Here is a 14,240-nt window from a genome sequence, read left to right on the forward strand (position 1 = left end):
GACACAGAATCTGAAACAGGCTGCAGGCTCTGAGCTGTCAGCACAGAGCCCAACGCGGGGCTCGAACTCACAGACCGCGAGATCATGACCTGAGCCGAAGTCGGCCGCTCAACCGACTGAGCCACCCAGGCGCCCCTCCCTGTCTCAAAAATTTTTTTAAAAAAGTGAAAAATGTGATGATTTTTATCATACGTAATTAATGACTTCTAAGAAAAGTTACAACTCAGTTTCAAGGTCCCAGACCCATATATATTTTCAAGGCAATTGTCATGAGGTCAACAATGGCTTGTGACTGAAAGATACCACTGAAAATTTCCAAACTTAATTTTGTCCACAAATTCCCACAAAGGCGTTTCAATCAAAACAAAGTGGGGGAGGGGCAGACGGAGGAGGGTCCCTGGGCAGCTCAGTCCATTAAGAGACCAACATCAACTCAGGTATTCATCTTGTGGTTTGTGGGTTCAAGCCCCACATCAGGTTCTGCCGCTGAACAGGTCACAGCCTGTGGACCTGCTTCAGATCTGTCTCCCTCTCTCTCTCTGCCCCTCCTCTACTCGCACTCTGTCTCTCAAAAATAAACATTAAAATAATTTAAAAAATTCAAAAAGCATTATCCTCTTGTGATGACCTGAGATTTCTCAAGCACCTCTCCCCTAAAAAAGCCAAAGAAAACATATCCTTGATCATTGCATAATCAAGGTTAAGTTTTTTATGTTTGTTTTTTTTTTTTTTTTAAGTAATCTCTACACCCAACCTGGGGCTTGATCTCAAAACTCTGAGATCAAGAGTTGTATGCTCCACAGAGAAAGACAGATACCATATGGTTTCACTCTTATGTGGATCCTGAGAAACTTAACAGAAACCCATGGGGGAGGGGAAGGGGAAAAAAAAAAAAAAAAAAGAGGTTAGAGTGGAAGAGAGCCAAAGCAGAAGAGACTCTTAAAAACTGAGAACTGAGGGTTGATGGGGGGGGGGGGGGGGTGGGAGGGAGGGGAGGGTGGGTGATAGGTATTGAGGAGGGCACCTTTTGGTATGAGCACTGGGTGTTGTATGGAAACCAATTTGACAATAAACTTCATATACTGGAAAAAAAAAAAAAAAAAAAAGAGTCATATGCTCTATAGACTGAGCCAGCCAGGCAAACCCAGGGTTAAGTTTTTAAAAACAAGTGGGAGTACAGTAATAAATTGCATTTTTAGTTCAAGATAGTTGTTATGAACTTACCCGTATGGTTTCTTAGTTCTTTAAAAGTTGAATATTTCACATACATTACTGCACAAAGAACCTCAGTTTATTTAATTTTTGAACCACATTCATTTATAACGAAATGGCACTGGAAATGAATTACCAAATGACATTCAACAGTTTTTATTTTTCACCATATACTTACATCCACATAGAATAACAATGTTACCTGCTTTGAAGATAACATGTGAGGGACACCTGGGTAGCTCAGTTGGTTAAGAACCCAACTTCAGGTCACTATCTTGCAGTTCCAAAGGTCAAGCCCCACATCAGGCTCTGCGCTGACAGCACACGGCCTGCTTGGATGGATCCGTCTCCCTCTCTGCCCATCCCCAACTCATGTATGCACATGCACGCTCTCTCTCTCAAAAATAAAATGGTATTGGGGCACCTGGGTGGCTCAGTCGGCGAAGCGTCGAACTTTATAGCTCAGGTCATGTTCTCATGGTTTGTGGGTTCAAGCCCCATGTTGGGCTCTGTGCTGACAGCTGGGAGCCTGGAGCCCGTTTCAGATTCTGTGTCTCCCTCTCTCTCTGCCCCTCCCCTGCTCCTGCTCTCTCAAAAATGAATAAACGTTAAAAAAAACTTTCTTTTTAGTAAAAAAAAAAAAGTATGTTCACATGCAGTGAATAATATCACAATGTTATACTGGAGAGAAACTACTTAAACATCAAGTAAGTGTAATCTGCACTGTAATGTTTTATCTATTTAAATTTATTTAAATACAGGGTAGAGAACGGGTGCTAAACTAAACCAGTGGTGCCCCAAGATGAGGAACATCAGTCAGGTTTCTACTTCCATGTTAGTGCTCCAGCCAGCAACTCCTCCTCGTGGGAACACGATGCTGGATTAGAAGGGTACCGTCAAAACCGCGTTTATACGAAAATACATTAAGGTGGTCAAATGTCTTAATACCTTGTCTTGGACACAAGATAACCAACACATGTTCTAAAAAAGAAAAACAGATGAGAGATATAAAAAAAATTGGGGGGGGGGGTCACATTTTAAAAATGCACAAAATTTCCTGTTTGATTACCACTAGGTTTGAGAAATTGGGCTGTAGAAACACAACAGAAAACACAAAAAGCACAAAAAAAAATAAGTCATAAATCTCACTTCTCATACTTTGTGTCTCTGCATCATTTGTAAACGCAACATACTCCCATCAATCAGCAAAAGCTCCAGATGCACACTGTCTTTCATCAGAGCCCACAAGGACTTCATGCCTCCCCTTGGCAAGGAGAAACGGGATCCGAATGGTGTGCAAACCTCAGAACTCCCTGCAGTCCCTTTTTAAGACCATCTATGCTATGCTATTTCCCATTTTCAGTCACCATCAGGGCTTATTAAAACATTCCCAGGGGTGCCTGGATGGCTCAGGTTGTTAAGTGTCAGATCTGGGCTCAAGTCATCTCGTGGTTGAGGAGTGTGAGTCCTCCATGGCTTTGTGCTGGTGGTGGGATCCTGTTGGACACTGATTCTCTTTCTGTTCCTCCCATGTGCACACACTCTCTCTAAATAAACTGTAAGAAGTGAAAAAAAAAAAATTCCCAGTAATTTTGCATTCATTACACTCAATTTTGAGACAAACCCTGTGTGGTATAAAATCTCATTTGGGTTCTGCCAATACCTTCCAGTATGATCTTGGAAATATTGCCGGTTCACTGACTCAACAAATTGCAATAAGCACCTACATAGGAGAGTGCTTCTGCCTCAGGGAATTCACAATAGGTCCCCCTCAGGATCTTGGAGGGTCCAAGAATTGTCTATTAGATTAGAACCATTTACTTCTAACAAACAATGAGAATTTAACTGAAAATAGCCACGTACTAATGACCACCAGTACTCAGAACATGGAAGAACAGGCAGGCTTTTAAGCTGATTTCCCAGTAAAAAGTCTGGAATGGGAAGGTACACAATATGGGGGGCACATTCCTACTGAGAAAAAAATAGAAAGTTGAAATAAATCTGGAGTTTTGCCCATTCTAAACTGCGTGTGTGATCATCTACTTATACACAAATGACTAAGAAATAAACTCCAAATGATAACAAGGTTAAAAATCAGACAAGTTTTGGGGCACCTGGGTGGCTCAGTTGGTTCAGCGTCCAACTTCACCTCAGGTCATGATCTTGCAATCCGTGAATTTGAGCCCTGCGTCGGGCTCTGTGCTGACACCTCAGAGCCCGGAGCCTGCTTTAGATTCTGTCTCCCTCTCTCTCTCTCTCTGCCCCTCCCCCACTCACACTCTGTCTCAAAAATAAAATAAACATTAAATTTTTTTTTAATTTTTTTTTTTAACGTTTATTTTTGAGACAGAGAGAGAGCATGAACGGGGAAAGGTCAGAGAGAAAGGGAGACACAGAATCTGAAACAGGCTCCAGGCTCTGAGCTGTCACCACAGAGCCAGACACGGGTCTTGAACTCATGGACTGTGAGAACATGACCTGAGCCGAAGTAAGACACTTAACCGACTGAGCCACCCAGGAGCCCCTAAATTTTTTTTTAAATCAGACAAGTTTCTCATTTCCCAAGAGCCATTTTCTTCCTTCATTTCAGTTGGTTCTATAGGCAACCTCCCTTTGTGTCTCAGAGGGCGTTGTTCGCCAAGCTTTGATCAACATATACCTTATGACCACTAATGCTACATCCATTTATTCTCTCCCTCTCCCTCCTCTTCCTTATCTCTATATAATAATAATCTTTGGGGCACCTGGGTGGCTTGGTCAGTTAGGTGTTCAACTCTTTGATTTCAGCTCAGAACATAATCTCACGGTTCATAGGTTCAACTCCTGCATCTGGCTCCACGCTGACAGCGCAGAGCCTGCTTGGGATTCTCTCTCTCCCTCTCTCTCTCTGCCCCCCGTCCCGGCTATCTCTCTCTCAAAATAAACTTAAAAAAAAAAATCTTCATAGACCAAGCCATTACTTTTCACCTCTCCTTACTGGTTTAATTCACTTGCCTGCTTTTATTCTGGCTCTCCTTAAGTCTTCATGAGTAGCAAAATTCTTTTCTAAAACATAAACTAGATCATGTCACTGCCTGATCCGAGCCTTCATAATTATCTCGTCAAGAAAAAAAACCCCAAGGGGCACTTGGTTAGTTCAGTCAGCGGAGCACGCAACTCTTGATCTCAGGATTTTGAGTTTAAGCCCCATGATGAGTGTAGAGATTACTTAAAAATAAAATCCTTATGAAAGAAAAGAAGAGGAGAGAAAAGAAAAAAAAAGAAAAAAGAAAAGACCTCAACTATTTACTATGGCATACCCTGGTGTACATCTTGCATACTCAGTGGGGCAGTATTATTCCCAGAGGGAGAAAATTAGTTGAAGGTGGGAGTAGGGGAAGGCAAAAATCCCTTTTCATGTATAAAAGCATGGACATAACATATATTTACAGGACATGAACAGCTGTGTTAAAATTTCATGGGGGGGAGGTCAGCCGGGGGGGGGGGGGAGAAAAAAGGGTTAAGAATCACCTTTGTCTTGTTCACTTAATTCGAGCCACATTCTCCTCCTCCTTGCCATAAATGATAATCCTCTCAGCTTGAACTGGATTCACCTTCAACACCTCCAATTTTGCAAGTCCCCTCTTCTGATCATTCAGGTATCAGCTATCTCCTTAGAGAATCCTCCTCTGACCATCTAAAATGGACAGGTCAGTTTCCCCAGACCAGCTGTATCCCCAGTGTTTATTAGGAGTCAGTCAGAAACTCTCTAGTATTGCCATAGTATGTGCTCAATGTATTTAGGAAATCTAATAACTACATGATATGGTGAAACAAAACAATGTTTATTTTCTAGTCATACCTTGGAGATAGAATACTTCAAATTTATGATGGATATTGAAGAATAAAGTGGAATAAATGATCTCTGACCAAGATTAGTTTTGGAAATAGCAAATTGCTCATTCAAGTCCTTGGGTAAACAATATATATACATAATTGTTTATAGTTACTATCTGAACATAGTAATTTTTTTTAATTAAAAAAATTACTTTGGGCTCTGAGCTGGCTCAGTTGGTTAGAGCATGCGACTCTTGATCTTGGGATGGTGAGTTCAAGCCCATGTTTGGCTACAGAACTTACTTTAAAAAAGTAAATAAAGCACACAAAACAATCATTTCATTTTGCTATGAAGTCTTCAAACTTATATAATTCACTGAATAACAAACCACAATTCTTTGGAAATGTACACAAATGTCTTTTTATTAATTCCAAGCAGAGCTAATCTAAAATACAGCTTACAGCCTCCATCCTTTTTGGTTTGCAAATGAAATACCTACTTCCCTCCAGTATTTCCGAATTAATGTAAGATTCGAAATTCAAAGTAAAATCATAATATGAACACCACAGATGGGAATTCTTCTAGAAGAGTTTATGGTTCTTCCTATAACTGATTATTTAAGAAATGAAATTCAAGTTAGCTATCTGGGCACAGTAATGCCCATTTCCCCATCACTGGAGAACTGTAGAAATTTTTTAAATTAAAGACTTCAATTTGAATTGGAGTCAAATGCCCTACTTTTCTCTATCACAATAAAATAACCCATTATTAAATTGTGTCAACACCTCTCATAAGGCAAACTGTTGATGTTCACCAAGTCCTTTAAAAATCTTACATATTGATAACTCTCTCGAAGATATTAATAGTTCATTTAATTAAACAGGCATCTACTTAATGTAATCTAATTTTTAAAGCACAAGACTTTAGGTCTCTAATTCCTGGAATTCTTATAAGCCAACTTTAGACTTTAAAGCTCTTCCAATTTCAATTACATAATTTCTATTCCAAAACGTCCACTATTACCTACAATAATCCCATCAGGTTTTATTAACATGTGATCTTTATTGACTATATGCATTTGGTTGGGGGCTTCAGGGAATAAAGCTGAGTTCTGTCTATAGAGAGGTAGGCAACACCTAAAAAAAACTCTATAAAAACATACATACACCACGACCGATTTAACTGGTAGAAATTTTATCCTATATATACATTCACACGCATGCTTCATAACATATATCCTAAGACATATGTTAGGGCATATAAGGGAGAGGAGAAGGAAACATCCCTGGCCAAGAAAGATCTGGTATACACCTGACAATGACCTACCAACAGGTATAGGAACAAGGGATCTTTCTGTCACATATGCATTTGGAACAATCTCCAAAACAGAGTATTGTGAGGAAATAAGTAAATGGCAAATGTGTACAGTGTGCTTGCCTATGTACTAAGAATGTACACAAATATGCCTGAGTGCACAGAAACTTCTAGAAGGATACACAAGAAATTTATAACAATGATTATGCCTGGACAGAGAAGTCAGGTGACTTGTAAACACAGCATAGAAAAATTTACTTTCACTACAGACCAGTTTATACCTCCTCGTTTGTACAATAGATGGATATTATTCAAATAATTCAAAAATACATTAAGTAGTTTACATATCAATAGTATTTGAAGGTAAGTTCATATATATTGGCTGTTAATGCTTTCTAAAGTACAATAGTGTGACAAGGATTATTTCCAGATCTCAAGTATTTAGATGATGGCTATAATATAGGGCTTACTTAAGTTAACTTTCAACTTTGAGGAGTAAGACAACAGGCATTAATCCACCTCTGGTTTCCACATTTCCTTGTGCTGACCACTAACCAAATATGAAAAAATTAGGTAAATGTCCATTTCTGTAACAGACTGTTTTTGTAACTAATGAACACAACTGCAGTATTTATGGATGAAATGTAATCCAGTATGAGACTCCATTCACCAAGCCCTTCCAAGTCTACCTAAGCAGCTCCATCTACATAGATGGTTAGAAGGTATCGCAGCCCCCAACCTATATAGATTTTGTACTGGTGAACTATTTGTCTCATACTTTATCAACTATTAACTTTTTTTGGTGACAACCAAAACTCATGAGCCAAGACCTTTTCCTAAGCATAATTTTTCATGCTGAAACCCTTACAAGGTGTCACAAGTACCTGAAGCCTTCCATCCTGACCTTGCTGCCCTATTCTTGGAAGTTGGCAGCACCAAAACTACTCACCATTTGGTTAAAATCAGTCATCCTTGCGTTCCTTCACATAACTGGACCCCGTATCCACTTAATCACCAAGCCCTGACGGTTTCATAATTAATTGAAGTCCTGACTTCTACTCTTCCTCTCCAATCCAAATACCATATAAAAACTCGTTTCCCTGCCTGCAGTCTAAGTTACTACAAATACACCCTTCCTACAATGTAGTTAACTTTTTGGACAGTATTAATCGTACCACCATCATTCTCTGACCAAAAAACTCCCAATATCTGATTAGTTTTCTGCTCTCATTTTGGACTACCAGCTTCACGCACAGTTATCAGCTCCCAGTCTTTGTTCATAATGGGCCTTCTCTGATAGCACCTGCTCCCAAAGACATGATGTAACTCATCTTGAAGATGATACTCAGGAGCTTTTACCTCCTCAAATCCTTGGACACACACATTAAGAATTCTCCCCCTTTTGTTGTGAACGGTCCTTTAAATCTCACACTCCTAAGCAACAACATTCTCTCATCCTATGCAAATCTTTCCCAGTTAGTTTTTATCTTCTACTCATTTCTCTTCTCCAAACTCTCTGTAACACTTCATTTTGGACACCAGGTCTCAAGTGTAGTAGGTGAAGTCACCCAAATATACCCAGTACCACCACGGATCTGAACACACAGCAAGCTATTTTTTTTTAAATGGGTAATGAGATACAAGATAACCTACTGCATGTGATGCTCTAGGTCAATCACAACAAAATGCATTCTTTACTCATAACAAGAGACCAAGACTGATTTTATATTCATGTGTACTTTCTTGAATTTTTGTTTTTTCTTTGGCCTGCCACCAACATCATGCAAATATAATATAAGTCTCAAAGATGCTACCCCCTACTGATGTTTACCATCGTTTTGTTTTCCGTTAGGACTTTTCTTCAGTGTATTGTAATTCTCGTGCTGTATTCCAACCTCTGCCACTACTAGAGTTTGGAACTGGTCAACAAGAGGAGCACCTGCACCTACCCAGTCTTAAACAAAGGTCCCCCACATTAAGGTTCTTAGTCTAAAATGTAGCAAATACTTAACAAATGGGGCTACCTACTGCAGAATCATTCATCCATGATCTGTGACTTCTGTATACTAACCTAGGCTCTTTCCAAATATAACAATGACAGTAATCCTTTACAATGCATCCATGGGTCCTATCCACTTAAAATCATTCATTTTACTGACGAAATACATGTTAGCGTATATCCAAGTATGACAGCAACAACACATGTACCTTAAATTAGCATTTTAATACCTAAGTTATTTTTAACGATGTGATAAAATTCTAAAAAACTCATGGTAGTACTAGCACCTATGCTATTGTGTGTGCATGTGCAAGCGCTATCTAAAAGAAAATAACTAGCAAGGAACAAACAGAGAAAGAATAGTTACTGCCAAATTCTCAAGTGTTCGTTTAATGGTGATCCAGCCAAGAGCACATACAATCCACTGAAGTTCTAACGGGTACAGTTCTGCTACAGCTGTTCGCAACAGCAATAGCTCAGTTTGGAGCAGAAAAAAGCAGGACTGTAGAGGAAGTCTGGGATGAGGAGGAGAGCTAAATAAAGGCAGGATGATGGACATGGGAAATTAATGAAACGGTAAAGATACTGAATGCTGAGGAAAAAATGTCTGAAAAAGTTATACAAATTAGTTCAAACAGCTAACTAATGGTCTTAAAAACCCATTCTCTTTTCACACTATTGAGTATAAGGATAGAAAACTTAAGTATGGCTCAAGTAAATATTAAAATATACTTCTATTTCACATAGAACATATTAGCTATATAGAAAAAAAACCACATTACAACTCTGGCTACCTCAAGTTGACTCAACTTATCTGTCCTCCTTGTAGATGTTAGATAATATGTACCACTGTAACATATTGATTTAAAGTCGTACCATAATGCAAACTGGAAAATTTTTAAATCATTCCTAAATATAGCACTTAGACATTTATTTCCCAACTTTTCATCAGTTCTAAGGTCAAAAAGAAATGGCAAAACAGGAAATTATTTTCTTCAGGTTCCCAGACTCAGTGGCATTCCCATTCTTCCTAACTTATACTAATTTGCATTTACTATAAAATATATGAAAGATAAAAACCCAAATGCAGGAACTCAGTAATGTCTACTATGTAACTAAGAAAAATGTTAATTTATCTCCTTAGAAATAGTTCAAATCGTTGTAAAGGCGACTCAGAAAAGCAAGCAATGCCTCTTTTATAAATAATTTTAAAAATCCATACAATCCATCCAATTGAACAGTAATGGGGTGTTAAACTCCAAGAACATGATAAAGGAAGCAAGCACATAAAACAGGATGAGGTAGAAGGGAACTGGTAGCCTATAAGAAACCCTTTAGAGAACTGGAAACATTACCATTCTTAAACAGGAACTATTAATAAAAGACCAAGTGAGAAAGTTTCTTCAAACTGTGTATCACATGCCTTTTCCCTCCCAATACTCGTACAAAAGCTTTTCATGCTCTTTTGATGCAATACCCAGGTTATGTATCAAAGCCCCCAAGAGTCCTAGATGTTCCTCTCATAACATCCAAGTTTTTTCTGAAAGATTTCTCCTGGAAATCTTAACCACTGTCATTTAAAAGTCAATTACTAGAAAATACCACAATAAGACCTTCAGTGTCTGTAGAAGTGTATCTGATGATTACATATACGAAGGGTATGTGGAAAATCACAACAACAGTAAGTTCAAGTTGCTGCACTTTAATAGGAGCCCCTTCTATGTCCTGACGAGTTGCTCTTCACAGCCAACCTGTCCCCCTTTTGCTGCTTCTAATCTTCTCAACATATACTAAATGTAAGAAAAGATGCAAGACAAATATGTAAATTCTTAAAACCAGTCGCCTTCATTTTACATTCAATTAGGAAGAAAATGTTCTTTTTCTGGAGAGAAATATCAATATTTGGACATTTCAGGAAGACTTTTATATTCACTTCCAGTTCCTCTGGTCTCCTTAATGCTTAGGATTTCACCACCCACAAAACACCATGTATTTGGTGTACCCGATATACAAAACTGTGGCATTTTTTAATTGAAAAAATTTTAACCCTTGTTTCAATTTTTAAAAAATTTAAAATTTGCCTTCTTGCAAGTTTGCCTCATCCACTCACCAGCTTCAGAGTAAGATGTCATTTCCATCCATCCATTTCAAATTACTCTCTTCACATTTCCTGTCTCCCTCCCTCACTTGGCTCTTAGTACTTTCTTTTTAGATATATTTTTATTTAGACATTTTTATTTAGGAAATATGTACATATTTTCCTAAATTCTATTAAAAACTGGGCAATTCACTCCCATTCTCTAGTGGCTCTTCTTGCTCTGACCCTCAATACAATGATGGAATTGTCTAAGAATTTATCATTTCTTCTGATGATTTCTCTTGCCACCCACTAACTTCAAGCTCCAAGAAGGCGAGGGCCCGTTCTATTTTTTCACTATTGTAAGTCCAGGCTGAGACACAAATGCCCAGTAACTATTTAGGGAATGAATAAGCAATCTGGGATTCTCATGCACACACTTTAACTAGTACTGAAAACTCCACACTACTCCCAGTCTTTCTTCTGGATTTTGCCTCAGACTGGTTCAAGATATACTGAGTGTCAAATGTTATGCTAGCTGGGAACCCTGATAAGATGAAAATGTAGGCACAACAAGCAAATAAGTAAATAGCATATACTGACAAAGTGACAGGAATGTAAATTCTATTGAGGAAAGGCTCTTAAAAATATCTGGGGAGACAGAGGATCAGCTTTAGTATTTAGTACACAAAGGGTGGAAGACTGAAAACAGATCTTAGAGCCCTGTGGCCTCAGGGCGCCTGGCTGGCTCAGTTGGCAAAATGTGTGACTGTTATCTTGGGGTTGTGGGTTTGAGCCTCATGTTGGGTGCAGAGATTGCTCAAAAAAAAAAATCTTAAAAAACAAACAAACCCAATGGCCTACAATATAGCTGGGTTTTAATTCAAATGGAAAGCTATTGCATTTGAAAAAGGAGACGACCATTATCTAACTCACATTTTAAAAAAATGTTCTAGATACTATGTGGAAAATAAATTACAAGAGCAAAAGTAGAAGCAGGACAAGTTAGAGGGTAATGTAGTCACCTTCAGGAACAAATGATAGTGCCTTGAGAGAGAATACATTTACTGTAGAGTTTTAAAATCCCAACAATCCACCAAGGTACTCAAACCAAAATGTCATACAATCCAATACCTACCTCTCCCTCAAGCAGCTACACCTCCCCCACGCCCAATCCTAAACACACTTACCTTCTGTGTTTCAGTTAATGGTTTCACCACCATCACCTTATCATTCAAATTAGAAACTCCTAGATCACTCTTCGTCTCCCCGTCTCCCACTAACACAGTCTGTTAAATTCACTCTACTTCTGAATTACTCCTGTCTGGAATCTCAACAATCATCACTAACATTAAAGATCCCTTCAAATATCATGTGAGGGGTGGGGACTGTGGGAGTAAACCAATTATCTATGTGGTCTCTGCTTTGTTTCTGATCCAGTAATTTTGTACAGAAAGTAACTGTTCTGACACCCAGTCACCCAAAAGGCAAAGATCCAAACTCCTTAACTTGAGTCAATCAGTTTTATCTAATCTTTACTTCTTCCCTTCTCTATACTTACCTCCCTCCCCTAGACAACTCCTTGTAACTGCCCAGGATCTGTTTACTTATTAGCCCTTCCAACCACACCATTCCATCATCCCACAACCCTCCCCGCCCTCTCCTTCCCCTCCAAAATCCCAAAACTGGCAAGTACTTACTCACCTTTATGACCTGCTCAAAAGTTACCATTTTAGTGAACTCCTCCCCGTCTTCCCAACCTTGTTTCTAGATTATCAGAACATTTCGTATTCCCTTCCTTCCTACCAAGTGGTCTTACACTTTGCTTACCTATAACCATTAAACTCTAAATCCCAAGAGAGCAAGAACCATTATTCTATTCATTTTTATATTCTCATGTAAACACCAGCTGGTGTCATTCATTCACTAAACAAACATTTAATAAGGACATACTATGAGGATAAAACACTAAATAATAAGGTCCTTACTCTGCTACAGCTGACTGACATCCTGGACAGAATGAAGTAAACAAATAACACAAAAACCTCACACAAAGATTTAAAGAGAAATCTTGTATGACAATAAAAATTTTTTAGGGCTGAAAATTTTATGGAAACAGTAGCCAATAGGTAAGTCCAAAAGAAAAGTAACAAAAGTGAAAGGAGTAAATGTAAACTTAATGTGTACAATTTATTTCTTGAAAACTGGTACTCAAAACTCCTTTCTTGCATTCCTGCATAAACACCAAGCAATTAGACTACAGGAAATCAATCTCATTAACACCTAATCAACGTCACTAACACCTAATGTCTAATACATAAACTCTGAAGTTCAACTTCAAATTTTTCATTTTAAAAAGAAAAAAAATAAGTGAACTGCATAATTACACCATGTAGGGAGATTCTGGGATTATATCCATATAAGGAAAAGAAAAATTTGACAGTTACTATTCTAGACCAGAACTGTCCAGAAGAAAAATAATGCACACATTGTAAGAAATTTTAAGTTTCTAAGAAACACATTAAAGAGAAAAAAGCAACAGATGAAATTAGCTAAACAGTGTATTTTATTTAACTTAACATATCCAAAATATATTTCAACATATGGCCATATTAAAAATTATTGATACTTTACATTTTCTTCATACCAAGTCGTTGCAATTCTGTACTTTACACATCTGTTTAAGTGGTAAATTTTCTCCAATATTTATGTGTATTTAGATTTCATTAAAGATGCAAAAATAGATTTGCTTACCCAAGGTGTTCCATATATGCTAAACACTGTATTGATAAACTGAATTTAATTACAATAAAATTAGAAATCTTACAGTCTTACTAGTCCCATTCTAAAGATTCAATAGTCCACATATGGCCACCACACTAAATAGCACAGCTCCAATAGAATTATGGCATCCACTTCATCCATCACAATGTTGTCTTTTATCAGCACAGACTAAATCAAACAGAATGTTGTCCCTTTGTCTCCTGAGACACACATTTTCTAGTCCTTTTACCTAAAAGAGCTGTCACTTTCTCTACCCTTATGACTACACAAATTATTTCAACTCTATTTGGTCTCCCATGTCTGGAACACCAGTGCCACGGGAGCCGAGGGCTGCTCTCCTCTGTGCAGTTATCTGCAGTGCCAAGACTGCAAGAAACTGCCAACACAGCAACTGTACAAAACCAGTACAGAATGTTTTAAATGTTGCTATATTCTTTAACATGTACATATTTATATAATCTACTGGATAGAATGACTAGAAATTGCTTGTGACAAGTAGTCTTCCACACTGTTCAAGTAACTGCACAATCCAAATTATGAGATCTGTAATTTCAATCAACAAAAGGAAGAGCTCATCCATTTACAGATCTAAAAGATCATAATACGAACCTAACTACACCTTAGTTTACCTCAGCTCTATCATCTGTAGCACAAATATTGGGACATAAACTAAATTTACTCTTCCTAAAATATAAGCGTATTATATAGAAAGGTAGACATTAAGAATCCGAATACTTGTGCTTTCTATATTATACTTCCTACCCCCAAAATTTGGAGCTTGTTATTTTCCAAAAACTTGTGATCTCTTCTAACATTTTAAAGATTTAATGGCTCCAGATAAAGGCGAACCGTACCTAAAGAAAGAAAAAAATTAGGTCTTTCCAATCTTCCTAATTAATCATGTGTAATTCTGAACAGCTGCAGCAACAGATCAAGCACAAAACTAAAGTTCTTATACCTGCCTACTAGGATAATAGGGGCTCTTAAATACGAGGTCATGTGTGCAGAGTTATAGGAGTTCTCCTTATCTGTGGTTT

General features: G+C 38.0%; 1 protein-coding gene across 2 annotated transcripts in view; it reads right to left on the minus strand.

The window, feature by feature from the left end:
• The window catches only part of PSPC1 (paraspeckle component 1), a 106,049-nt gene that overhangs the window by 9,748 nt on the left and 82,061 nt on the right, over positions 1 to 14,240 (minus strand). The window contains exon 7 of one of the 2 annotated variants that reach the window (XM_030307292.1): positions 12,998 to 14,057. The exons of the other annotated variant lie outside the window; for it this stretch is intronic. Within the exon in view, the coding sequence (XP_030163152.1) occupies positions 14,028 to 14,057 (30 nt within the window). The 3' untranslated portion in view covers positions 12,998 to 14,027. Of the gene's footprint in view, positions 1 to 12,997; positions 14,058 to 14,240 lie in introns of those variants that run through there. 2 annotated transcript variants of the gene reach the window in all.

This window comes from Lynx canadensis, chromosome A1 (assembly GCF_007474595.2).
Source record: "Lynx canadensis isolate LIC74 chromosome A1, mLynCan4.pri.v2, whole genome shotgun sequence".
Classification (NCBI taxonomy): Eukaryota; Metazoa; Chordata; class Mammalia; order Carnivora; family Felidae; genus Lynx; species Lynx canadensis.